Consider the following 26,013-nt stretch of genomic DNA (forward strand, 5'->3'; position numbering starts at 1 on the left):
GTTATCTTTCTGGATGTTGTTTTTACATGACTCACAGGTAATCAAGACAATGCACTGCAGATGATGTGGTGTGGAATTTATATGTATACATAATTTCAGAAGATGCAGAGAAATTCAAGTGACAGGGACAACATTCTCTAGTTTTTTTTTTCCCTTTTAACCTTGTGAATAATATATACAACCACTACAACATCTAAGCTTGAAAATAAAATTGAAAAATTCACAACAGAAAAAGCTGAAGAGAGTGTGGAAATAGAATTCGGATATGAGAAGGCTTCTCTTTTTTCTACATATTGGTGTCAACTGATCAGCAAGACAAGGATCATCCGAGTGCACCTGCCCACACTACACACTCTTTCACTGGTAGAATCTGGGTTGCAGAGGGGATGGTCAGACCAACATATCACCCCTAAGGATATTGAATTTGCAGAGAGGGCAGGTTGCATTTATCCTAAGCCATCTGCTAATGCATCCACAATGAAAATGGTGGTTGCAGGGAAGGATATAAAGCTCTGCCCCATCTACATACCGAGAAAGGCATATGCAGCATTCCTGCAAGGTAAAACAACTGTTTAACATGGGGATAAGACGAACATAGGAAACAAAATAATTTTCATTTAACCTCATGTTCATCAGATGCTTAATAAATTACATAATGTGGAGCATCCCTGGTGAAATGATAACAATATGTACAGAACGTAATAATAAGCAACTATTGAAAAATATAGAAGTGAATAGCAAATGAGCAATACAAAAACAAGACAAAATGTAAAAGTTGTTAGGAGCCTTATTATCCCAGCTATTAAAAAATTTGCTGCGTTCATGATTTAATTTTTTTCTTTGCAGATGCATTCATGATTCAATATGAAGCACCAGATTTTTTGAAACATCCAAAATGGACACAAAGGAAGTGGTGTTATCTAGGAGTTGCGAGGATGGTTTAGTGTGGAGGGGTGTAGGAGGGCAAGTTAGAATTAAATTTTTCTTTTGTTCGTTGGGATCAATTGTTGACGAGTCCTTTCTCATCTAAGCAAGTGTGGGGATCTATGGCTCCATAACTTATTTACTTGGAAGGCAGTTTGGGAAAAGATCTTGACAATGGATCAAATGAGGAGAAGGGGATAGCTGTTAACTAACTGGTGTTATTTGTTAAGACCAATGCCGAAACAGCTAACCATATTCTTCTCCACTGTGATCTAATGAGCTCATGCCATCTGCATTTCTTGCTCTTTGGATGTGGGTGCTTCCTGGCTTGGTCAGTGATGTGTTATTGGGCAAGAGAGAAAAATAAAAATAGTAACATGGATGAATCAAGTGTCTGATCCAAGTTTTGAAGGATTCCTTTCTCCAGTCCATTTTCATTGGTCATCCTTTTTCTTGGGATGCTGATTGTGTATCTTAATGGACCCTTGCTAGAGTAGGTTTCCATCCTTTATATAATTCATGTGTTTTTTGTTTTCATTTTTATTTTTATAAGAAACAACAATTTCATTGCATTGAATATTAAGTACAAAGAAGGATGAGAGATCCTTCCAAGAAGTACACAAATCCTCCATACAAAGAAAGATAAAAAAGGCGGGTAAGTGTTTTTCTTTTTGATAACCGAGACCACATCATAGCCAGGCCCATCAGACCTGGCATGGTTTCCCAACCCCGAGGAGTCTGACCACCCCTGCCACAGCTAGCTCCAGGTAATCCAGGGATTCCCAACGGCAGGAATCGAACCTGAGACTGTGTCTCTACCACACATCCCAGCACTCACCCTTGCCACCGAGCCACACCTTGATGGGTTAAAAAGGTGGATAAGTGTACACTAGTTCAAAAGATCTTCACAGAGGTATAAAATCTCCTACAAAAGAAATTATATGTCTAGCTTCACATTCTGCTAACTCATGTGCTGCATGATTGCCTAAGCGAGGAGCCTAAGAGAAAGAACATAGCTCTGAAGAAATGTCAATAATTCATGAGTAATTAGGGTGCATTCCTTTTCTCACATGTTTTTTTTTTTCTCACCACAACCAGCAAAACTTTGTAAGAAAGTAAGGAAATCTCCCCTCCTCCTCTCTCTCTCTCTCTCTCTCATTTTATTTCTTTGTTTTGTTTTGTTTTCAGAGAATTCTTGAGGCAAGTGGGAGGAGGCATGAAGGTGGAGAAATATTAGGTAACCTACTCTCCATGTTTAATTCCCTGTCACCTGGTGGGGTTGAGAACTTGTGAGTGGGGAAGGCGATTTTTTCATGGCAAGCTGCTCTCTAGACAAATGAATCTCCTCAGGTGATTGGAATAGATGGGGGCCAGCCCCAAAGGGATGTAAGGGGTTATTCAAAGCTGTGGACAACAAGAGGGGGATTTGTCACTGTTCAGAGTCCAAAGACAGATTGCATTGGCCACGGATTTTGAAGAAGGCTGATATCAAATTTACTGGGTTCATCAATTATGGGAGTCAGTGATTTACCTTATACTTTTCCAATGTGGGTGGAACAGGTGGTGGGCTATTTTAGGATCCTTACTCTGATTCTGGGTCTTGGAGACCTGGACTGAATGGTCCATAAACAAATTCCATCAATGTTGTTGAAAGAAATTGGTCCGAAAGAGATTTTGGTGGAGTGGAGGTAGAAGAGGCCATAGTTGTTAACTCGTAAAATGTATCGTATATCATTTCTCTATATCGTGTATCGTAAGTTTTTTAATATAGTAAAAAATAAATAGAAAAATATGTATATGTGTGAATATATATTAAAAGTATGCCGGAATAATATATAACCAATTTTATAAAAAAAATAGAAGGATCTAAAAAGTTAAACTAAATCATATTGTAGGAAACATAGAATATTAGAGAATTGAAAAGTTCAAATAAACTTCATGAAATTTTTAGCTATGATATTTAGCTTAGAATTGCAACTAGGCATAAGCACTTATATGTGTTGTTGATTGATCTATATATATATATATATATATATATATGTCTTTATATGTCATCTTTAAAGTTTCAATTTCCAATTTTTCATGTTCATCATAATTCCTTTCCCACCGAAAAAGAAATTTAAAATATATATATATTAAGTAAAAAACTTTATCCACTAATCACCATCATTTTCAATGTTATCATTCAAATTATTCAAATGAAAATTTTTTAATATTCATTATAAAAATAAACTTACTTGACTTCTAATACAACATTTGCTAATAAGAATGTAGTTTTTCATATAAGATTATTTTATCTATTTCTTCTTTTTATAATTAATTTTTAATTTTTTAGTACATTTTAAACAATTAATATAATAAATTCTATTAACAAAAAAAAATTGAATTTAATTTTTCTTAAAAATTATGGAAAATAGTTGATGTATGTTTTTTTTTTGATAGACAAAGAGAAAAAAAAAATAAAACACGTCAAAATAGGGGGCGCTCCCTACATACACAAGCAGTATACAAAGAAAGACAAAACAAGGCAACAAAAGAAAGAAAAAACCTAGAGAGGAAAAAGCTAACCAACAAGCCAATCACCCAAAAAATTCAGAAAAAAGAGAGAGTCCAAGTCCAAAAATTGTTGAGACCACTCAAGAAGAGACCGAAAAAAGAGGTTCCTCAAGCAAGTATCTAACATCTCTTCCTCTTGGAACGATCTTCGGTTTTGCTCTCCCCAAATACACCAAAAAAGACAAATAGGCGCCAATCTCCAAACTGCTCTCCTTTTCTTCCCTATTCCCTTAACTTTCCATTCTAGAAGCAGATTTCTCACTGAAGCCGGGAACACCCACACCACCACAAAAGAAGAAAGCAACAAAGTCCAAAGCTCCTTTGTCTTACCACAATGAATTAGGATGTGGTCCGTCAATTCCTCATTCTCTTTACAAAGACTGCACCTATTAACCATAGACCAACCCCTCCTCATTAACATATCTACAGTAGAAATTTTACCCCAAACTGCTTCCCATGCAAAAAAACGAGTTCTAAAAGGGGCATACGAACCCCAAACCTCTTTGGCTGGAAATAATGGGTTATTCTCATCCTTTAAAGACCTATAATAAGATTTAACATTAAACTTTCCCCTTCTCTCTATCTTCCAAAATAAAGAATCTTCCCCTTCTTGAATCTTTACTGCAGAAATATGATCCAAAAAACAAGTCACCTCCTCCAATTACCAATCTTGGAAGGATCTTCCAAAGTGCACCTCCCAACCCCCGCCTCCACCTCCTTGTCTCCCCCAAAGATCAGCCACTACAGCAGAATTATGGGTTGCAATTCTGAACAGCAAAAGGAAAAGATCCTTCAGCTAAGAATCTCCTACCCAAATGTCCCACCAGAATCTTGTGCGTCTACCATTTCCAATACGAATACTAGTTCTAAGAAGGAACTCCTCCCAACTCTTTCTAATGTCTTTCCAAAGGCCCATCCCATAAGACTCCCTCACCTCTCTAGTGGTCCAACCCCCATCCCAGAAATAGTTGATGTACGTAATGTTGTATTGTTATATCAAGTATCTTAAGATACACTTTAAAATAATATATAGGTTGTGATACGTATCAGTTTTCATAAAAAATGTATCGTATCATATATCATAAGTTATCAACAACTATGGAAGAGACCCTTAAATGCTTAGCAGATGAAAATGCACTAGGTCTAGATTGCTTGTTGACAATAGCTTTTTGAGGTGGTCAAAGCTTTTTGCAGAACTAATAGGTTAGAGAAAAGTACGAATGCTAGTTAAACTATGGTTGTTCTAGAGCAAGGACTAAGGATCTTACAGATTTCAAGCCCATTCACTTGTTAGGTGGTATTTACAAATCACTCCCCAAAATTTTGGCTCAAAGAATGAGAAAAATGATTAGTAAGGTTGTTTTTGGAATTGCAAAATGCTTTTGTAGAGAGGAGGCAAAAGTGTGAAGGGTTGCAAGCTAGACATCAAGAAATCTTATAACTACATAAGCGTGGATTCTCTTCTAATTTTTGGGAGTTGGATTTAGGGGATTGATGTTGCATTGGATTAGTGTTATAAGCACAAAATTTACACCAAAATTTTCATGTTGTGTGACACTTAAAGACCCTCTAAGCCAGTCTTTTCAACCCCCATGAGATGCCCACAACATTCCTTGGAGAGTTCATGCAGAGAAGCCTTGACAAGGCAAACTATATATATGCACTAAGCACTACCCACGTTTTAGGAATCAACCTACCAATCCCACCTAGATCTAGGTCATGGTTCCTCTGTTAACTTCAGCTATTGCCATAAGTCATAAGTGTTCCCATGCCACTTATCATAATAATTGCATTACTTGTTGCTGCTCATGCCACCTGTACTGTACCATGCTAAACAACTCACTCTCTTAATCATGCCACTTGCTCCATCTTTGTAGAGATTTGCTTGGCTCGTGCCATGTGTCTAGCAAGCATCTCAACCCATCATGTATCCCATGTCAAATGCCTTGTAACATCTCATGTCAAGTGTCATCTCCTTGATGTGCTAGCAATTCTTTACTTGGGCTTTCCCCTAATGCCAATGTAAGAGAACTATGGGGTGGTGTTGTGGAAGGCCATTAGAATTGGGTGGGAGGTATTTAGAAGTTGATCTTACTTCATTGTGGGTAATGGCAAAAGGGTAAAATTCTGGAAAGATAGATGGTGTAGAAAACGTAATTTAGAAGAATTCTTCCTGACTTTGTTTTCTATAACTTAGGTAGCTTAGTTGTGAGAGTAGACTGGGGAGGGGGGAAATGAAGTCCCTGCTTTCACAGACAACTCTATGATTAGGAATTGGAAAAAGTGGAGGCCTTCTTTCAGAGACTATAAGCAACTACAATAAGAGGGGAAGTGGAGGATAGATTAGGTTAGAGGAAACCAAGAGTGACAATGTTCTATTAAATCTTTGTATGCTTCCTTAGTTTATGGAAGAAGTGTGCCCTTTCCCACAAGCATAGTTTGAAATCCATGGGTGCTAAAGAAAGTGGATTCTTTACCTGGAAAGCTGTCTGGGAAAGGATTTTAACAATTAACCAACTTAGAAGGAGGGGATGAAGTATTTCTAACAGAAGTTACATGTGTAAAAGGGAAGAAGAATCGGTCAATCATATGCTTTACTGCTCCAAAGCGAGAATCTTGTGGTAACTGGTTTTTTCTCTATTTGGAGTGGCATGAGCGATGCCCTTCTCAATTGGAGTGGCATGAAGGATTCCTAACAGAAGTTACATGTGTAAAAGGGAAGAAGAATCGGGTAATCATATGCTTTACTACTCCAAAGCGAGAATCTTGTGGTAACTGGTTTTTTCTCTATTTGGAGTGGCATGAGTGATGCCCTTCTCAATTAGAGAAACTCTATTGAGTTGACATAGTTCCTTTGTAAGGAAAAAACTGAAGAAAGCTTAGAGAGCCGCTCCTCTATGTTTGTTTTGGACACTATGGAAGGAAGGAAATAGGAGATCATTTGAAGATGTAGAATACTTGGATCTGGCAATCAAATCCTCTTTTATGTGTATTTTTTTGGATTGGATTAGGGTGTACATAAATGACATATCAATGACCATTATAGATGTCGTAGATTGGTTGCGTTCAAACTAAGGGAGGGAGGTTGTTTTTTGTTCTCTTTTTTATGTCACGTGCACATTGATGCACTCTTTTTCAAGCATATATAATATATGTTCTCACTTTACCCATCAAAAAATGAAGTAAAGCTATTATCAGCCAAGACGAGGAAGAGAGACAAATTTTCTCATTTATCAACCATGAACAAGAATACCCAAGCAATATTTCCAGTTTCCTTGTACTCATCCATGCTATAGCTATATTTTACCTAAAACACATAAAAACTAAAAAATTCCTAAATCTTCCAAAATTTCATTGAGATCAGATGCAAGAAACATGATGCTTTAAAAACACAAATTAACTTAGAATCAGTATACAGGCTAGAATTCTTTTGCATCACATAGTTTTTACATTTTTCTTTTTTTTTTTCAAAAAAAAGGTATATTAATTCAAATTAAGGTTGAAGTTGTTTATGCCTTAAGGGTTAGTTAAGATACACATAAGAAAAAAATCTTAACTTGCTAAAATTTCTTGTAGTAATAAATTATCAAAATTGTATTCTCAAAAATAGTTTTAGGCCTTAATAAAAGAGGATCAAATTCCACTTGGTCTACTTTTACACCCCTCAGCAACATTTTATAGGGTCGATATTTTAGTAAGTCTTCTTCAGAGAAGATGTTCTCAAGCCAATATAAGAATATTAAATTGATTTGATATTGTTATCTATCAAGACAACAAAACACCACAATCTCCTTATAAAATTCCCCAAAAAAAAAAATAATAATTTTAAAATACTTCAATATGAAGCACTATTGGATGGCATAACTCAAAATGCCCAATCAACTTTATGTGGCTAGCATGAAAAACACAAGGAGACCATCTCCCTTAACAATAGGCTCTTTTTTTTTTTTTTGATAGGTATCTCCCTTAACAGTGGGCTTGTGATACATGAATCCTACAAAAGTTACTGAAGGGTCTACGAATAAAATGGTCTACAAATAAAATGTTTTACACCTTATCTAATTTGATAACTGGAAATACGCATATATCATTTATAGTGAACTCAAATGAACAAGGCTTATAAGGCACATGCTGGGTGTTCAAAGAAAGCTCCAGCATAAATAGAAGTGAAAAAAAAAAAAGGAATAAAAAAGCAATAAAGATTAGAGAATGACAAAAGGAGGTCCAAGATAGAACCAAAGTAATGATAAAATGATATGAGCAATCAGACAAATCTAGCACTAAGTTTAAGAAAACAGAAAAGGATAAGCCAGAGATACTTACAGAATCCTCAGGATGAAGAGCAAGATCACTAATGGAGCTACTGCTGCCTAACTCTACTGCTGCCTCAAGTGCTTGCTTCTTGTCATCGTCAACTTTCCTCACCAAACTAGCATCACAAAAACGATACCTTGGAAGAAGCCTGATATCATCTTCAGATGCACCTTCTCTAATTTTCATGGCATAAGCAATTGCTGCCAGTGGAATGCAACAGAACAGAGCAAAGAAAAAGATACAGGCCATCCCGATGCAAAACATCATAAAGAATACATCAAAGGCTAAGAACACCACTGCCAACCTGCACTTTGTTTAAAGAGTTTCATCACTGAGGGTGCTGTAATTGTGTTCATCATGCAATACAGAGACCCAGGAAAAAAAAAAGAAGAAAACTACATCGTAATCAATTGGGCAAAGAGAGAAACCAGGAAAACAGGGTGAAAGAAGAACAATATACATTCAGGATCATATCTTATATACTGCATAAATACTATGTTACTAGCATGGTTCATAGGTACCCTCTTCATATTTTATAAACATGATAATTTGACTGCAACAAAATTTATCATCATAAATGTGGAAGATGGTCTTATCTGGACCCACCATAACCTACTGACACAAACTAAACCCCCTCCCCCTCCCCCTCCTGACCCACTAACACCATCCCTCATCCCCCCTTTTGATTTGAAAACCTACTTTAAATTTGAACTTTTCTAAAAGAAGCACTATTCTTGGATATATCCTTCTAAGGACAACAATTATCTGAGGTAGGCCTCTTGGGAATACATCAAATGTGTGATTTTTCATCGTATAAAGTTTCAAGATTGAACATGCAAAAATTGAGTTTGTAAAACTTCACTCTCATAGGAAATTTATTCACGTTTCTTCAAACATTCCCCAAAAAATATTGTAAAAAAGTGGGAAGTGAACAAAAATAAAGGAAACTCAAGCTGTGGGAGCTACGAGTCTTACAATCTGAGGCATTGGCCTTTGTTGGTGGTTATTTGATGGGCCCCTTTAGAGAGAAGATATGTTAAGCACTACTATCACTGAATGAGAGAGAAAATTGACCAGTCTTAACAACATGTTAAGACTTTTTAAATGTAGCCCCAGATCAGCTAACAAGGAGGTTGACAGGCTTTTTTTTATATAGCAAAAGAGCAATAGATATATTAAAGAGCCAAAAAGGCTACACCAAGTACATAGGAAGAATACATGTGTGCACCAAAGAAAAAAAAACACAAAAACCCTCCTCTTATTGGCAACCTAACCAATTGATGAAATCAATCATAGAGAAGGACTCTTGCCCTAGACCCCCTTTGGTCCATTCTAAAAAGTTACATAGAAAAGAGAATTTTAGCTCTTGATTTGAAAGCTCGACATTATCAAAAACCCTTCTATTCCTCTCTTTCCAAATAGTCCAAAACAAACCAAGAAGAGCAACATTCCACTACTTCTCTCTCCTCTTCCCAATGGATTGGCTATGCCAACTAAGTAGTGTTGCTCGGACTGAGGTATGCAACACCCAAATCACTCCAAACAAGGAGAAGACCAATTGCTATAAAAAACTTGCCTTAGTAAGGCAAAAAGAAGAAGTGAGGAAGTTTGGGTTGAAGTTGGGAATGAGGCTTATACCTCAAAGCTGAAAGCTCTTAGTCGTTGTTTGGTGGGTAGATGGGATGATGAGATCGGGGTAGTGCCTGATGTGAAGGCGATGGAGATTTGGGCAAACACGCAGTGGAGTTTCTGTGCTCAAGTGAGCGTAGCTGCTTTAAGAGAGTCTTTGTTTCTGTTTGAATTTTCTAATTCAAACGATGCTAAAAGAGTGCTGGAGGAAGGGAGTCAGCTCCTCAAAGGTGCCCGATTATCCCTTGATTGGTGGGTTCCTACTGTGGGGTGTTCTAGGATGGAGTTTCAGAGGGATGTTTCCTGGGTGAGAATCCCAGGGCTACCCTTACAGTTTTGGAACATGGAGTTTTTTAAAATGGTGGGGGATGCCTGTGGGGGTTTTGTAACCATGGATGAAGAGACCAAAGAGCCCCGTCACAGGAAAGAGGCTAGAGTCCTTGTTAAAAATAATGGAAAGGAGGTGCCTGGAAAGTTAGAGGTGATAGCGGGGTTTGCTTCATTTTCTATCCCATTGTGGTGGGAGGATTCAGTGTGGTTCTCGGTTACGGAGATAAAGCCTCAAAGGGGAGTTGAACCAGTGAGCAAGGTTCCTATCGAGCAGGAAGAAGGGGAGTGTGTTTCACGTACCGTGGTGCGAGTGGAAAAGGAGATTTATGGGAAAGGTACTCCTGTTGCAGGCATAGGTGATGGGGTCAATGGATTGGAACTTCGGTTTCCCAAGGAAAAAGCTAGGTTTTTAGACGGCGAAAGTCTTGTCTCTCTGCAAAAGAAAGTCGGATTGGTGAAAAAGATCTCTAACGCGACAGAAAGTGGGGGGTCTGGATTGATAAGTTTGGAAGGAAGGAAACGTTCTGGTAATGGAAGGTTTTCTGTGGATAGGCAGAGGAATCAATCCTCTGTGAGGGTCGGGTCGGAGTGCAGGAAGTCAATGGGAGGGCTTTTAAGCCTGTAGAAGCCCAGGTTGTATCAGGCCAAGCTTCCTTTTAAAAAAGTGAGGTTGGGTTGTCCTAATAAAAAGGGGCAATGGGTTGTCGCTGTTGGGCCCAATAGAAAAATAGGAGATAAAAAGGTTTCGGCCCAAGTCCTAGGGCTCCCTTTATCTCAGTCGGGGAAGCTCAAGTCGGAGCTCCCGAAGCCAAGATCTGCAAAGGAGAGCTCAATGCTGGAGGCGCCCCCATTGGAACAAGGCCTTATCTCAGGTATGATCCCCATTTCGGTTACTTCTTCTCCTGGGGGGGTATCTGGGGAATCTGCTGGCACTTCTTCTCTTTCTCTGTCGGGGGTGGGGGATTCCGTGGGATACACGAGGACAAGGGAGATTGTGGAATCGACCGATGACCCTTTGGAGTCTGAGGTACCGCTCTGCATGGTTCTTAAGGATGGACGGTCTTTTTCCATGCCAGGTAACGATGGGACCAGGACGCGTGTTTTTGAGAATCCCATCGTGCAGGATATTCACGCTTCTTCAGGGGTGGAGATGCCTTTTTTCCACTTCACGGAAGCGAGTGCAGAGGAGAAGGACAAATCCCCTTGGGTAAATAAGAAATTCCTTGGGTTTTGCAAGACTGTGGGGGTCTCGGTTGAAGGCTTCGAAGAGGACATTTTGAGAATCCTCAAGGAGATGGAGAATAGGAGATGTTTAATCAGGAAGCACAATGAGAGCAAAAGGGGAACGTCTTCGGTTTCAAGGAAGGATAGAGAGTTGAAGAAGCTAGTTAGCTCAATTAATTATGATGGATTAGCTGGAAGAGAGGCGGAGGAAGGGATGTTGGGAAGGCAAATGACTGTGGTTCCTTATGAAGCTTAGATTATTATCCTAGAATGTTAGAGGCTTGCATGACCCAGATAAAAGGATGGTCATTAAGTCGATGGTAAGAAAACATAAGCCGGATTTAGTTTGTTTTCACGAGACTAAAATGAAGGAAATGTCGGAAAGGATTGTCAGAAGCCTAGGGATTGGTAGGAATTTGGGTTGGGTGTCTCTAGATGCAAAGGGAACGGCAGGAGGGGTGCTAGTAATGTGGGATAAGAAAGTCTTGGAAGGGCTGGAGTTTGAGGTGGGTTCTTTTTCTATTTCTTGCCGTTTTAGAAATTGTGAGGAGGGCTCTGTTTGGGTGTTCTCTGGGTTATATGGCCCGTCCAAAGGAAGGGAGAGGAGGGAGATGTGGGAACAACTAGCCGCTATTAAAGGGCTTTGGAATGATCCTTGGTGTATAGCAGGGGATTTCAACGTGGTGCGTTTCCCAGTTGAAACGAGCAATGGCAGGCAATTGTCAAACACAATGAGAGATTTTTCAAGCTTTATTGATGAGTTTGAATTAGTAGACCCACCACTGGGGGGTGGAGCTTTTACGTGGAGTGGAGGGGAAGGAGGTTCTCTAAAGGCTCGTTTAGACCGTTTTTTGTTTTCAGGAGATTGGGAGGAACTTGTTTCGGGGGCAATGCAAATGCTTCTTCCTAAGCCTGTTTCTGACCATTGGCCGATTTTGTTAGACTGTGGTGGGACGAGAACAGGAAAAAGCCCATTTAGATTTGAAAATATGTGGCTGAGGCTGGAAGGTTTTATGGATAAGATGAAAGATTGGTGGCAGTCTTATAATTATAGGGGGAAACCTAGTCTTGTGCTTGCGAAGAAGCTACAGGCTCTGAAATACGATTTGAAAAAATGGAATAAAGAGACCATTGGCAATGTTTCTGTTAGGAAGGATGCAGCCTGGGCGGAGTTAAACCATTGGGATAGTTTAGAAAGGCTCGGCTCTCTCTCTGAGGAAGAGAAAAGTAATCAACAGATAGCCAGAGACGAATTCAGCCACTGTGCTATCCTTGAAGAAATTTCTTGGAGGCAGAAGTCGAGGGCACTCTGGTTGAAGGAGGGAGACAACAATACCAAGTTTTTTCATCGCATGGCTAACGCTAGGAGAAGGGGAAATTTCATCAGTAGCTTGACAGTCAGGGGTGTGCGGCTGGAGAAAGAGGAGGAGCTCAAAGAAGGAATTGGTTCCTATTTTAAATCTTTGTTTGAAGAACCTCAAGTGAGAAGACCTGATGTGGAGACAGGTTTTTTTAAAACTCTTGACTCCTTGGATAATGAGAGTTTGGAAGGGCACTTTTCGGAGGAGGAGGTTACCAATGCTCTCTCAGATTTGGGGGGTGATAAGGCGCCAGGGCCGGATGGTTTTACATTGGCGTTCTGGAAGCTTTGTTGGCCTATTGTCGGGGGGGAAGTGATGCAGGTGTTTGAGGAGTTCCACTTGCAGAATGCTGTTGGCCGAAGCCTTAATGCAACATTCTTAGTACTCATCCCGAAGAAAGGAGGGGCTAGTGACGTGCAGGATTTTAGGCCTATCAGCCTTGTGGGGAGCCTTTATAAAATTATGGCCAAAGTCCTTGCAAATAGGTTGAAAAGAGTAATGGGAAAAGTGGTATCGTACAGCCAGAATGCGTTTGTGGGTGGGAGGCAGATCTTGGATGCAGTTTTGGTAGCGAATGAGGCGATAGACTCAAGGAAACGGAATGGCGGGGCAGGTTATGTGTGTAAATTGGATATTGAAAAGGCTTACGATCACGTAAATTGGAGGTTCCTCCTATCAGTTTTGGAAAAAATGGATTTCGGACCCAAGTGGCGAAATTGGATTTCTTATTGTATTTCAACTGTGAGAAAGGCAGTGTTAGTGAATGGTGCTCCAACATATTTTTTCTCAACGTTTAAAGGCTTAAGGCAGGGAGACCCACTATGTCCTTATTTGTTTGTGCTGATAATGGAAGCTTTTAGCAGTTTAATTTCAAGAGCTGAGGAGAAAGGTTTTATTAGAGGATTCAAGGTAAAGGGGCAAAGTGGAGAAGGGGTTTCAGTGTCCCATTTGTTGTTTGCAGATGACACACTTCTCTTTTGCGAGGATAATAGGGATCAGCTGATTTTTTGGAAGTGGGCTGTTTATTGTTTTGAATTGGTATCAGGTCTAAAAATTAACATGCAGAAAAGCGAAGTTATTCCGGTGGGGGATGTGGAAGATATGGACAGAGCAGCCGCAGTTTTCGGGTGTAAAGTTGGGAAGTTCCCTACTACTTATCAAGGGTTACCTCTTGGAGCTCGTCACAATTTGGGTAGTGTCTGGGATGTTGTAGAGGAAAGATTCAAGAGAAATTTGGCTACGTGGAAAAAACAATATCTTTCTAAGGGGGGTCGTCTCACTCTCATTAAGAGCACTCTATCAAATCTCCCCATCTATTTTATGTCCCTTTTTGAAATCCCAAGAAAAGTGAGACTCAGATTGGAGAAAATTCAAAGGGAGTTTTTGTGGGGAGATATGGAGGAGAGAAGGAAGATTCATTTGGTAAGATGGGCGGCTATTTGCAAAGACAAGAGGTATGGAGGATTGGGTTTAAGGCATATGAAGGATTTCAATAAGGCTTTGCTCGATAAATGGCTTTGGAGATTCCCTCTTGAGAGAGGGAGTTTTTGGAGGAAAGTCATTGTTGGCAAATTTGGAGAGGAGGAAGGGGGTTGGACCACTAGAGAGGTGAGAGAGTCTTATGGGATTGGCCTTTGGAAAGGCATTAGAAAGGGTTGGGAGGAGTTCTCTCTTAGAACTAGAATTCATATTGGTAATGGTAGAAGCACTAGATTTTGGTGGGACATTTGGGTAGGGGACTCTAAGCTGAAGGATATGTTCCCTCAGCTGTTCAGAATGGCAACGAACAATTCTACTGTAGTGGCTGATCTTTGGGGGAGGCAAGGAGGGGGTGGTGGGGTTTGGGAGGTGCACTTTAGAAGATCCTTTCAAGATTGGGAATTGGAGGAGGTGAGTCATTTTCTGGAACATATTTCTGCAGAAAAGGTTCAAGAAGGGGAGGATTTCTTGGATTGGAAGATTGAGAGGAGGGGAAAGTTTAGTGTGAAATCTTATTATAGGTCTTTAAAGGGTGAGAATAGCCCTTTCTTTCCAGCCAAAGAGGTTTGGGGTTCACATGCCCCTTTGAGAACTTGTTTTTTTACTTGGGAAGCAGTTTGGGGTAAAATTTCTACTATTGATATGTTGATGAGAAGGGGTTGGTCTATGGTTAATAGATGCAATCTGTGTAAAGAGAATGAGGAATCGGCGGATCACATCCTTATTCATTGTGATAAGACGAGGAAACTATGGAATTCATTGCTGTCTTCTTTTAGGGTAATATGGGTTTTCCCAGCTTCAGTGAGAAACTTGCTAGGCGAATGGAAAATTAAGGGCCTAGGGAAGAAAAGGAAAGAAGTGTGGAGATTAGCGCCTATTTGTCTCTTTTGGTGCATTTGGGGAGAGCGAAACCGAAGAACGTTCCAAGAGGAAGAAATGTCAGATACGAGTCTAAGGAACCTATTCTTTCGATCTCTTCAAGAGTGGTCTAAACCTTTTCTGGACTTGGACTATCTCTCCTTTCTGATTTTTTTGGGTGATGGGGTTGAAGTTTAGCTGTTTCCTTTTTAGTCTGTTGTTGTTTTAGTGGCTTTGGGTTTGGCTTTCTTTGTATACTGCCTGTGTACATGGGGAGCGCCCCCTTTTAGGCGTGTTTTAATATATTATCTTCTCTTTGTCTATCAAAAAAAAAGAATCCCTTTCCAAGTTACTTCCCAAACACAAAAACTCACTTTTGTTGGAGCCCAAGAATTCCAAATAAGCCTTGTCAGGAAAGAATCTGAACCTCTTTGAACCATCCCATCATAGAAAGATTTAACTAAAAACCGACCTCCCTCCCTACTCATTGATTTACCATGCAAACGCGAAAGGAGACAACCTAACTCCAAGTCTTGGGAATTCCTTCTAGAACGGGGGTTCTAACATCCCCAAAATTCAACCTGCTCCCAAGCATCACATACCCAAGCCTCCTTTGAAGTGGCTATAGCGAACAAAGAAGGAAAAGAGGTCCTCAAAGGGGTGTCCCCACACTAGATGTCCTTCCAAAATTTTACCCTTCTTTTGTTGCCCAAAACATAGGAAATCTTGCTTTTGAAGGCATCCCATCCTTTTCTTATAGCCTTCCACAATCCTACACCATAACCTTCCCTCGCCTCCAAAAAGCACCAACCCCCTTTTCTACCCCATACTTACGACTTACCAATGATTACTTTCTTCCACAAGGGCTCCCCTTCTGACATGAACCTCCAACTCTATTTGCCTAATAGAGCCTTGTTCAAAATAGAAAGATTCTGAAAGACTAGTCCTCCTTCCACCCTTGGCTTACAAACTTTGTGTCAATTCACTAAGTAAGGCTTATTTTCAAGAGACCCCTCTCTCAAAAAACATCCTTTTGAAGTTTTTCCAATCTACAACACACCCTTCTTAGAATAACAAAAATGGACATGAAATAATTGGGTAAGCTAGACAAGGTACTTTTGATAAGAGTTAAGCGTCCCCCTTTCGACAGGTATTGTCTCTTCCACCTTGTGAGCTTTCTTTGCATCCTCTCCCACCAAATCCCACACTATCGTCAATTTAAAGGTAACACCCAAAGGAAGCCTAAGATACTTGGAAGGTAATGACTCCACTTTACACCCTAGAATATCTACCAACTCCTCCATTATAGGAATCCTTCCAAATGAGATTAGCTCATTTTTTTCAAAGTTGATCTTAAGCCTAGAAATTGCTTCAAACCACATCAAGACCCAATGAAGATGCAATAGTTGGTCCTTAGAAGCCTCACAAAAAATTAATGTGTCATCTGCAAACAAAAGATGAGACAACTCCACTCACTCACCACCTCTACCTCCCACCTTAAATCCTGAAATAAAAACCCTCTCCCTAGCTTTCTTAAGAAGAAAGTTAAGTGCCTCCATAGGCAAAAGAAATAAATAAGGAGACAAAGGATCTCCTTACCTCAACCCTCTTGAGTTATGAAAAAACCCAGTAGGGGTCCTATTGATCAAAACTAAAGATTTGGTTGTAGAAATACACCAATTAATCCAATCAATCCACTTATAACCAAAACTCATCTAAACTAAAACCGCTAATAAGAAGTTCAAATTAATGCTAGGTCTCCGGTCACCATTTTTAGTAAAGAGATGACTAGAAGCATTGGTCACCCCCTCCTTAATCTCCTCCTCACCAGACAACCAGTTCCCAGTCACCCTTACTCTAGCCAAAAAATTCCTCCTACAGTGAGCATTTGTCATTCTGTGAAATAATTTTGTATTTTTATCTCCCTCCTTTAGCCGTAACTCTCCAGATTTTTGTCTCCAAGAAATCTCTTCAAACAATGCCTACTTCTTAAATTCTTTTGTAGCCAATCTTTTAGCCACAATCTCATCCCCTACCAATAGAGCTTAATAGAGTTTCCCTCTCGGCTAAGAGGGTTGATAGGCTTGCCAAGTAGGGGAGCTACCAACCTTTTTGTTCTCCTTCCCTTGGGCTTCTTTAGGAGGACTAGTCATCCTTTAGTTGTATTTATTTCTTTTTCTTTTTTAATAAAATTACCTCAATTAGAAAAAATAGAAAGAAAAAAAAAAGCAGGGATACAAAAAATCTCTCATTTTCTAAGCACCCTAAGGCAGATTTATTTTGCTTCTTTTTTGTGTGTATAAACGAGGGTGGGTATTTGAATGGTGTAAAAGACCTAAAGGAACAACTTGAAGGCATATGAGAGCCTCTACATGCTTTCTTAAATCTTTAAGAAAATAGTCTAATACTTGTTCTCCATGGAAAAAAACATAGAAATTGGTATTTCTAAAACTTTCCAATGTAGTCAAATAGGGCACATGTTGCACACACATATCATGTATGTCGACCAAAATGTAATCTACTAATATGCATAAAAAATAGAACAGTCTTGCATGCAATTGGTACTGTATCATGCTTCAGTAGATATTAAAAGTTAAGAAGCTGGTCATTGAAGAGGCTCTACACTCAAAAAGCTATGTAACAATTACATCTCATTCTACACAAGAGGCGCCACATAAGATTTCCTTCAGAATTAAAAGTGAAAGGTTTCAAAGAAAATGGCATTGCTCTGACCAGTAAAGACGAGGAGAATCTTGCATAAGTACTTGGCCACCAGCAAGAATCCAACAGAATCCAAACACCCACCAGACAGATGAAAACATTGTGTTCATTGACTCCAGCCTTTTCACTATGCTGAAAAATCAGAAGTATTATAAGTTATAACAAAAACCTATTCATTAGCTTAAATAGTTTCCCCAATTTCAATGCTGAAAAATCAGATGGATTATTACAAAAAGATATTCATTAGCTTAAATAGCTACCTCAATTTCATACTTTCAAACATTTAACATCTAAGATATTACTATTTACCTTTTACATTTATACAAATTTGTATGATGGGCCAACAATCTGTTGCTTAGGACAAGCTAAATTCACATTATTAGGTCAAATATTAGAAACTCCCATGCGTGGACACTTTTCAGGGTATCTATTTGACCAAAAACCAACATGAACAGATGGACTCAGCAAATTTGCTCAAGAGAAATAGGATTTGTTTGGGAATTGTTCTTGATAAAATAGAAAATAATTTTTAACCCCAAAAAATACATTTGGCAAATTTTTTATTGAATTTTTTTTTTTTTTTAATTTGTTCTGAATAGGGTGTTTTTTTAGAACAACGTTAAGGTATTTTCAAGTGGTTTTTGTAGGGTATTTTGAGAAGCAACTGAAAATATGATAAATACTGTTGAATATAATGTATTTATAGTATATTATCTTTCCTTGTTAATATAGGTCACATGTATGGTAGTTAGGACTCCTAGCCTTGTATATATATATCTCTCAATTGTAAGTAGACAACACATGAATGAGAATTAAGGTTTTTCTCCTTTCTCTCTCTCTTTCAACATGGTATCAGAGCCAAGGAAGAAAACCTAATTCTTTCCTGTTTCCCGTGTCATCAACTCCGGGAAACCTTCCAGTGACTGTGTTTCTTTCCGGTCAGTCGGATCATCGTTAGAAACCACTCACCGCCGGCGAAATTTTCCGGCGACCTATTTTTCCGACACTGACCATACCAGAAGGAGCGCCTGGAGGAGATCTCCAACTTTTGTGAAGGCACCGGCATCAAAAGAGGATCCACGCGCCGTCCACGCGCCGTTTTCCGGCCGACGACTGCATCTCACGCGCCGGCGCGTGAGGGCGCGTGAGGCCTTTTCCGGCGACGCGCCTCCTCCTCCAGCCTCGCCTGCCGCCGACCAGCATCCCTACCTACCTGGTTCTCCCATCCGAGCCCTGCACGTACCTCTTTTGGGGATTTTTGTCTCCGTCAGCCCTCCAAACAGCCTTTCCGGCGAAGTTCCGGCTACTTTCTCTCCACCCCAATCCCTGCACGTGCCTTGGGAAGTGTTCTTCTACCTTTCTGGTGGTACCACATTGCGATCTGAGGCCGTCTCCCTTTTTCGGTGGTGCCACGCCGCAATCTGAAGCCGTATTAGGGCTCTCTTCGATCCAAATACGTGAATATGACCACCAAAAATCAGATCTTTACCTCTGTTATCTCTGGATCTCCTATGATTACCTCAGAGAAATTGGTTGGCAGTGAAAATTATCTTTCCTGGTCTGCCTCTGTTGAACTTTGGTTTATGGGTCAAGGATATGAGGATCACTTGGTTACCCAGGAGGCAGATATCCCTGAGGTTGACCGCGTACAGTGGAGGAAGATAGATGCACAGTTATGTAGTGTGTTATGGCAATCGGTTGATCCCCGGATTCTTCTTCATCTTCAGGCCTATAAAACTTGTTTTAAATTTTGGACTCAGGCCAAAGGATTATACACAAATGATATCCAGCGTCTTTATAAGGTGGCTTCTGCTATTGTCCATCTCAGCCAACAGGACTTGGATCTATCTACTTATATTGGTCAGATTGCCTCTCTTAAGGAGCAGTTCTTGACTGTGATGCCTCTTACTCCTGATGTTGGGGCTCAACAAACACAGCTTGACAAGTTCTTCATGGTCCTTACTCTTATTGGCCTTCGTCCGGATCTTGAGCCTATTCGTGATCAGATTCTTGGTAGTTCATCAGTTCCGTCCTTGGATGATGTGTTTGCTCGCCTCCTCCGTATCTCGTCCACTCAGACTTTGTCATCTGATAGCGCTTCAGATTCTTCTGTGTTAGTTTCTCAAACTACCTCTCGAGGAGGACGCAGTGGTACCCGAGGTAGAGGCCAACGTCCTCATTGCACCTATTGCAATAAACTTGGCCACACTCGCGATCGTTGCTATCAGTTACATGGAAGACCTCCTCGCACTGCCCATATGGCCCAGTCCTCTGATTCTCCGCTGCCTCAGCCTCTGAGCTCCTCCGCATCTCAGACATCTCAAGCTTCTATTGCCTCTGTTGCCCAACCTGGTAATGCCTCTGCCTGCCTTACCCACACATCTTCTCTTGGACCCTGGATTCTAGATTCTAGAGCATCTGATCACCTATCTGGTAATTAGGATCTTTTCTCCTCTATTACTACTACCTCTGATTTACCTACTATTACCTTAGCTAATGGTTCTCAAACTGTGGCTAAAGGTATTGGTTTGGCCCTTCCTCTGCCTTCTCTACCTCTCACTTCTGTCCTTTATACTCCTAAATGTCCTTTTAATCTTATTTCCATCAGCAAAATCACTCGTACTCTTAATTGTTCTATTACCTTTTCTGATAAATTTGTGACCTTGCAGGACCGGAGTACAAGGAAGACGATTGGCATAGGACGTGAGTCTCAAGGCCTCTATCACCTCACCTCAGATTCATCTCCTGCAGTTTGCATTTCCACTTATGCTCCTCTCCTCATTCACAATCGTCTGGGCCACCCTAGTCTCTCCAAGTTCCAGAAGATGGTTCCTCGTTTTTCCACTTTGTCGTCGCTTCCGTGTGAGTCATGTCAGCTTGGGAAACATACTCGTGTCTCGTTCCCAAAGCGTTTGAATAATCGGGCAAAGTCTCCTTTTGAGCTTGTCCACACTGATGTTTGGGGTCCTTGTCGGACTGCGTCTACTTTAGGATTTCAGTATTTTGTCACTTTCATTGATGACTATTCTCGATGTACTTGGTTATTTTTAATGAAAAATCGAGCTGAGTTATTCTCTATTTTCCAGAAATTTTATACTGAAATCCAAACCCAGTTCAATATTTCTATTCGTGTGTTACGCAGTGACAATGCCAGGGAATATTTTTCAGCCCAATTTACTTCGTTTATGTCTCATCATGGGATTCTTTATCAGTCTTCTTGTGCTCATAGTCCTCAACAAAATGGGGTAGCTGAACGCAAGAATTGACATCTTGTTGAGACAGCTCGTACTCTCCTCCTCCATAGTCACGTTCCTTTTCGTTTTTGGGGGGACGCTGTTCTTACCGCTTGTTATTTGATTAATCGTATGCCCTCCTCTGTCTTACACGATCAGATTCCTCACTCCCTTCTTTTCCCTGACTAACCACTTTATTTCCTTCCTCCTCGTGTCTTTGGTTGTACTTGCTTTGTTCATATTCTCACTCCTGAACAGGACAAGCTTTCCGCCAAAGCCATGAAGTGCCTCTTCTTGGGATATTCCAGACTTCAGAAGGGTTATCGTTGTTATTCCCTTGAGACTCATCGATACTTTATCTCCGCTGATGTCACCTTCTTTGAGGACTCACCATTCTTTTCCACCACTTCTGAGTCTCTTCCTGTTTCTGAAGTCTTGCCCATTCCCATTGTCTCCCCACCTGATGCTATGCCCCCTCGACCACTTCAGGTTTATCATCGTCGCCCTCGTGTCGTTGCTCCTCTCCCTTTTCCTGAGGCACCTGCTGACTCACTTCCTATCCCTTCGGCTTCACCTGCCCCGGCTCTGCCTTCTCCTAATGACTTACCCATTGTTGTTCGGAAAGGTACTCGCTCTACTCATAATCCTCATCCTATTTACAATTTTTTGAGTTATCATCGATTATCTTCACCCTATTCTGCTTTTGTTTCTGCTATATCCTCTGTTTCTCTTCCAAAGAGCACCCATGAAGCTCTTTCCCATCCAGGCTGGCGACAGGCAATGGTGGATGAAATGGCTGCTCTGCACTCTAATGGCACTTGGGATCTTGTTGTTTTACCCTCTGGTAAATCTACAGTTGGTTGTCGTTGGGTCTATGCAGTTAAGGTTGGTCCTGATGGTCAGGTTGATCGCCTTAAGGCCCGCTTAGTTGCTAAAGGCTATACTCAAGTTTATGGTTCTGATTATGGTGACACATTCTCACCTGTTGCCAAGATTGCTTCTGTCCGCTTGCTTCTCTCCATGGCTGCTATGTGTTCTTGGCCTCTTTATCAGTTGGATATTAAAAATGCCTTCCTTCATGGTGATCTTGCCGAGGAAGTTTATATGGAGCAACCTCCTGGTTTTGTTGCTCAGGGGGAGTCTGGTTTAGTGTGCAGGTTACGTCGTTCTCTATATGGCTTGAAACAATCTCCTCGAGCATGGTTTAGCCGTTTTAGTTCTGTTGTTCAAGAGTTTGGCATGCTTCGCAGTACAGCAGACCATTCAGTTTTTTATCATCATAACTCCTTGGGGCAGTGTATTTATCTGGTTGTTTATGTGGACGACATCGTCATTACAGGCAGTGATCAGGATGGTATTCAGAAACTAAAGCAACATCTTTTTACCCACTTTCAGACCAAAGACTTGGGGAAACTCAAGTATTTCTTGGGAATTGAGATAGCTCAATCCAGTTCTGGTGTGGTCCTTTCCCAAAGGAAGTATGCTTTAGACATCCTGGAAGAAACCGGTATGTTAGACTGTAAACCGGTAGACACACCTATGGATCCGAATGTCAAACTTGTACCAGGACAGGGGGAGCCTTTAGGAGACCCCGGGAGATATTGACGGCTCGTAGGTAAATTGAACTATCTCACCATTACTCGTCCAGACATTTCTTTTCCTGTGAGTGTTGTTAGTCAATTCCTACAGTCACCATGTGATAGCCATTGGGATGCCGTAATCCGTATTCTTCGATATATCAAAAGTACACCAGGCCAAGGTGTATTGTACGAGAACAGAGGTCATACTCAAGTTGTTGGTTACACAGATGCAGATTGGGCTGGCTCACCCACAGATAGACGTTCCACTTCAGGGTACTGTGTTTTTATTGGAGGTAATCTAATATCTTGGAAGAGTAAGAAACAAGATGTAGTGGTCAGATCTAGCGCTGAAGCCGAGTATCGAGCTATGACTTTGGCAACATGTGAACTCATATGGTTGAGACATCTTCTTCAGGAGTTGAGATTTGGAAAGGATGAACAGATGAAACTCATCTGTGATAACCAGGCCGCATTACATATTGCATCCAATCCAGTCTTTCATGAAAGGACCAAGCATATTGAAGTTGACTGTCATTTCATTAGAGAGAAGATCGCATCAGGATGTGTTGCTACAAGTTTTGTCAATTCAAATGATCAACTAGCAGACATCTTCACTAAATCTCTCAGAGGTCCTAGGATTAAATATATTTGTAACAAACTTGGTGCATATGACGTATATGCTCCAGCTTGAGGGGGAGTGTTGAATATAATGTATTTATAGTATATTATCTTTCCTTGTTAATATAGGTCACATGTATGGTAGTTAGGACTCCTAGCCTTGTATATATATATCTCTCAATTGTAAGTAGACAACACATGAATGAGAATTAAGGTTTTTCTCCTTTCTCTCTCTCTTTCAACAAATACTTTGAAAAGTTTTGCATCAAACATAAACGTATAGTACTTTCACGGAGAATAAGCCAATGAAACTGTTTTTTATATTTGAATTCCCAAACAAAATTTTGTTCCTCAAAACAATTTAGAACTATTTTTAAGAACTGTTCTAAAACACTGTTTTTAAGAACTATTCTCAAAAACTGTTTTTTGAGAATTGCTTTCGAAAACATTGTCAAAGAAGCCCATATTTTCTTGGTTCACCAATTAAAATTATACAATAATTTCTCAAATTAACCTTGCAAATGTTATATTTAATCAAGAAACACCCCCATGCATTAGATGCCTAGCAATTTCTAAAGAACAAGCTCTTTGTGTCCTGAGATAAATATGTGCTCTTTATGTCCTAGTACTCTAACTAATACAATTATACTGAGATTTAATATATAGTCCAACAGTTCAAGAAAAAAAAATAAAGGTAGTGCATACAAATTCAAAAGTTGCCTGATAACCAAAGGGATGCAGACTGTACAGTCAAACAAATTGCAAATAGAAGTTCAGAAACCCATTAGTGAAACACACAAAAATAGATACAAACTCCACCTACTTTGATAAAACCTTGAAAATTAGGGTCACGAGATTTTTCCATCTTGAATATAACACTGAAAACTGCAAGCTGATGAAAAAGTAAATTCATCATTACCCTAATTAAATAGGGCAAATTCTGACTTTGATTTCATGTTTACTAACCAATTTGAACTAGATTCAGTGTTTTTCAATAAGCTCACAAATCCCATCTGAACTTTTCGACTCCATTTTCACTGAAAATGAAACTTACAGTAACATGTGAGTTACTCAACACAGAAAATTTCAGTTTCAGACATACTAATAAACAGTTCCCCAGAAAATGAACTGAAAATTCATCACACCTTAAGCAAAATAAAAAAAATTCAACATGGGCCACCATACATTACCAATTAATAAACAAAAATCCATGTACAAAAACAGGTTCGATCAGCTAAAATTACCTGCTGTGACGGTCTTCATTGCCGTTCCTCCTTCGGAACTGAAAACACACAAAACCCACATGCAAAAGGCACTGCAAAGCATACCCAAAAATCCAAACCCTCAACGGCCTCGACGGCCTCTCCTGAAACGTGGAGAGCAGCACCACCATCGACACGGAGACAAACGCCAGGTTCCATATCACGTCCAGCACCACAATGGGCTTCGAGAAATCGCCACCGCCGCCGCCACCGTCGCTCATGTGCCGGTCGTCGTAGTCCTCCGATCTTGGCTGCGTGCAGTCCCATAGAAGGCTATGGTGCTCTCCCGTGATCAGCCTCGTCGTGTAACGGGCCAGCGGCAGAGAAAGACTAGTGCTTAGGGAGTTGCTCATAAACCCGCCTCCGCCCTGGCCGCCCGCCCAGGGGACATCGGCGTCCATTCTAGAGAGAAAGTTAGAGAGAGAAGAGGACGGTGGGTGGGTAGGTTTGAGTTTGGGTTTGATGGTGGAGACTGGAGAGAGGGCATGGGGCGGGTTGAAGCTGGTGGCGTTTGAGTCGGGGAAGATGCTCTCCACTCTCACCCTCACGGTGGGGCCTGTCATTTTTCCCTACTGTTCTGATTGGGTCTGGCCCACATTATCCTCCGGCCCCACCTGATTTCGACGGCTCGAAATTGTTGCTGTCACATTCTTATGTGCACGAGTCGCCCTTGTCTCTTTTTTTTCACTTTTTATTTATTTGTCTTTTTATTATAGGAAATTTGTGTTTGATGGGTCATTTGATAAATATATGGTTTTCGAAACTCAATTTCATGAAATATGAGAATTAGATTTTAATAGGGAAAGTAATATTGCTTTCATACCCTTTGAGTTTGCTTCATTTTTTGTGTCAAGATTCCCTTTCGTGTCTCCATTATCGATAAAAAAAAAAAAAAAAAGGTAAAAGTGCACTGTAAGAAGTTATGTTTAGCTACAGTAGCGACGGCGGCGGCGATGGACTAATGTGGATCTGCGGCGGCCTTGGCACCTCCAGATTTTTCTTCCACAGCAGCAACCAAGCCTCCATGTTAGCACCGATCGAAATTTGAACAAGTTTCCTGACTCATCTTTTTTATTTCTCCTCTTCCTTTGTCATCTTATTCGTTTTTTGGGTTTTTCCACTAAAAAAGAAAGAGTTGAAGTAGAGCCACCATGCGATCGGCGCACGGGGTGAGCACTGACCACTGTCGCCATTAATCACCACCAATTTCCCCTTAATTGTGGCCAAAACCCACCATCACCGTTGCAGCTTCTTCACATCTCGAGTTCTGGCGACTTCCAACTTTAAAACCATCTTCGTCTTCACCACACCAAATTCCAATCCTTCAACACCTATTCGTCGCTGATCCACCTCCATCTTAACAATAGTCGTAGCAGCTGAAGGAAAAGAAAAATCTGGAGGTGCCAAGGTCATTGCCGTTGTAGCTCCACATCAATCCATCGTTGCCGCCATCACTTCTACCTATTTTTTTTTTATCAGTAATGGAGACCTGAAAGGGCAATCTTGGCACAAAAAATGGAGTCGGCTCAGAGTGCATGAAAGCAATATTACTTTCATATTAAGATCTAGTTCTCATATTTCATAAAGTTGAGTTCCGAAAACCATATATTTCCCAAATGATCCCATCAAAACACAAGTTTCCCTTTTATTGTTATTATTTTGTAACTACCGTCTACATTTGCACTTTGGAGCCCCAACCCTACCCTTCCCATCTAGGTCCCCATTAATAAAAATTCCGTTTTCAGATTTTAATTCCTTAACTATAATAAGGTATTGTTTTGATTGTTTCTTATTTTCTGCTTCGGATTGAAATTAAAAGCAAAATCACAATTTTTAAAGGATAATATTAATATTATAAAACTTTTATTAATATTCTTTTGATTTTTATATTAAGTTATTTTTTAAGTCTTAAAGTGTGTAGATA

General features: G+C 40.3%; 1 protein-coding gene across 1 annotated transcript; it reads right to left on the reverse strand.

The window, feature by feature from the left end:
• Nucleotides 1–66: 66 nt before the first annotated feature.
• Nucleotides 67–24,755, reverse strand: LOC100253433 (E3 ubiquitin-protein ligase At1g12760). The gene is made up of 4 exons (XM_002283944.4): nucleotides 24,072–24,755; nucleotides 17,409–17,528; nucleotides 7,804–8,098; nucleotides 67–552 (listed from the first exon to the last, which is right to left on the reverse strand). The coding sequence occupies exons 1-4, from the start codon at nucleotides 24,650–24,652 to the stop codon at nucleotides 391–393; spliced, it is 1,158 nt and encodes a 385-aa protein (XP_002283980.2). The 5' UTR covers nucleotides 24,653–24,755; the 3' UTR covers nucleotides 67–390.
• Between the last annotated feature and the right edge of the window lie 1,258 nt (nucleotides 24,756–26,013).

This window comes from Vitis vinifera, chromosome 8, assembly GCF_030704535.1.
Source record: "Vitis vinifera cultivar Pinot Noir 40024 chromosome 8, ASM3070453v1".
Classification (NCBI taxonomy): domain Eukaryota; kingdom Viridiplantae; phylum Streptophyta; class Magnoliopsida; order Vitales; family Vitaceae; genus Vitis; species Vitis vinifera.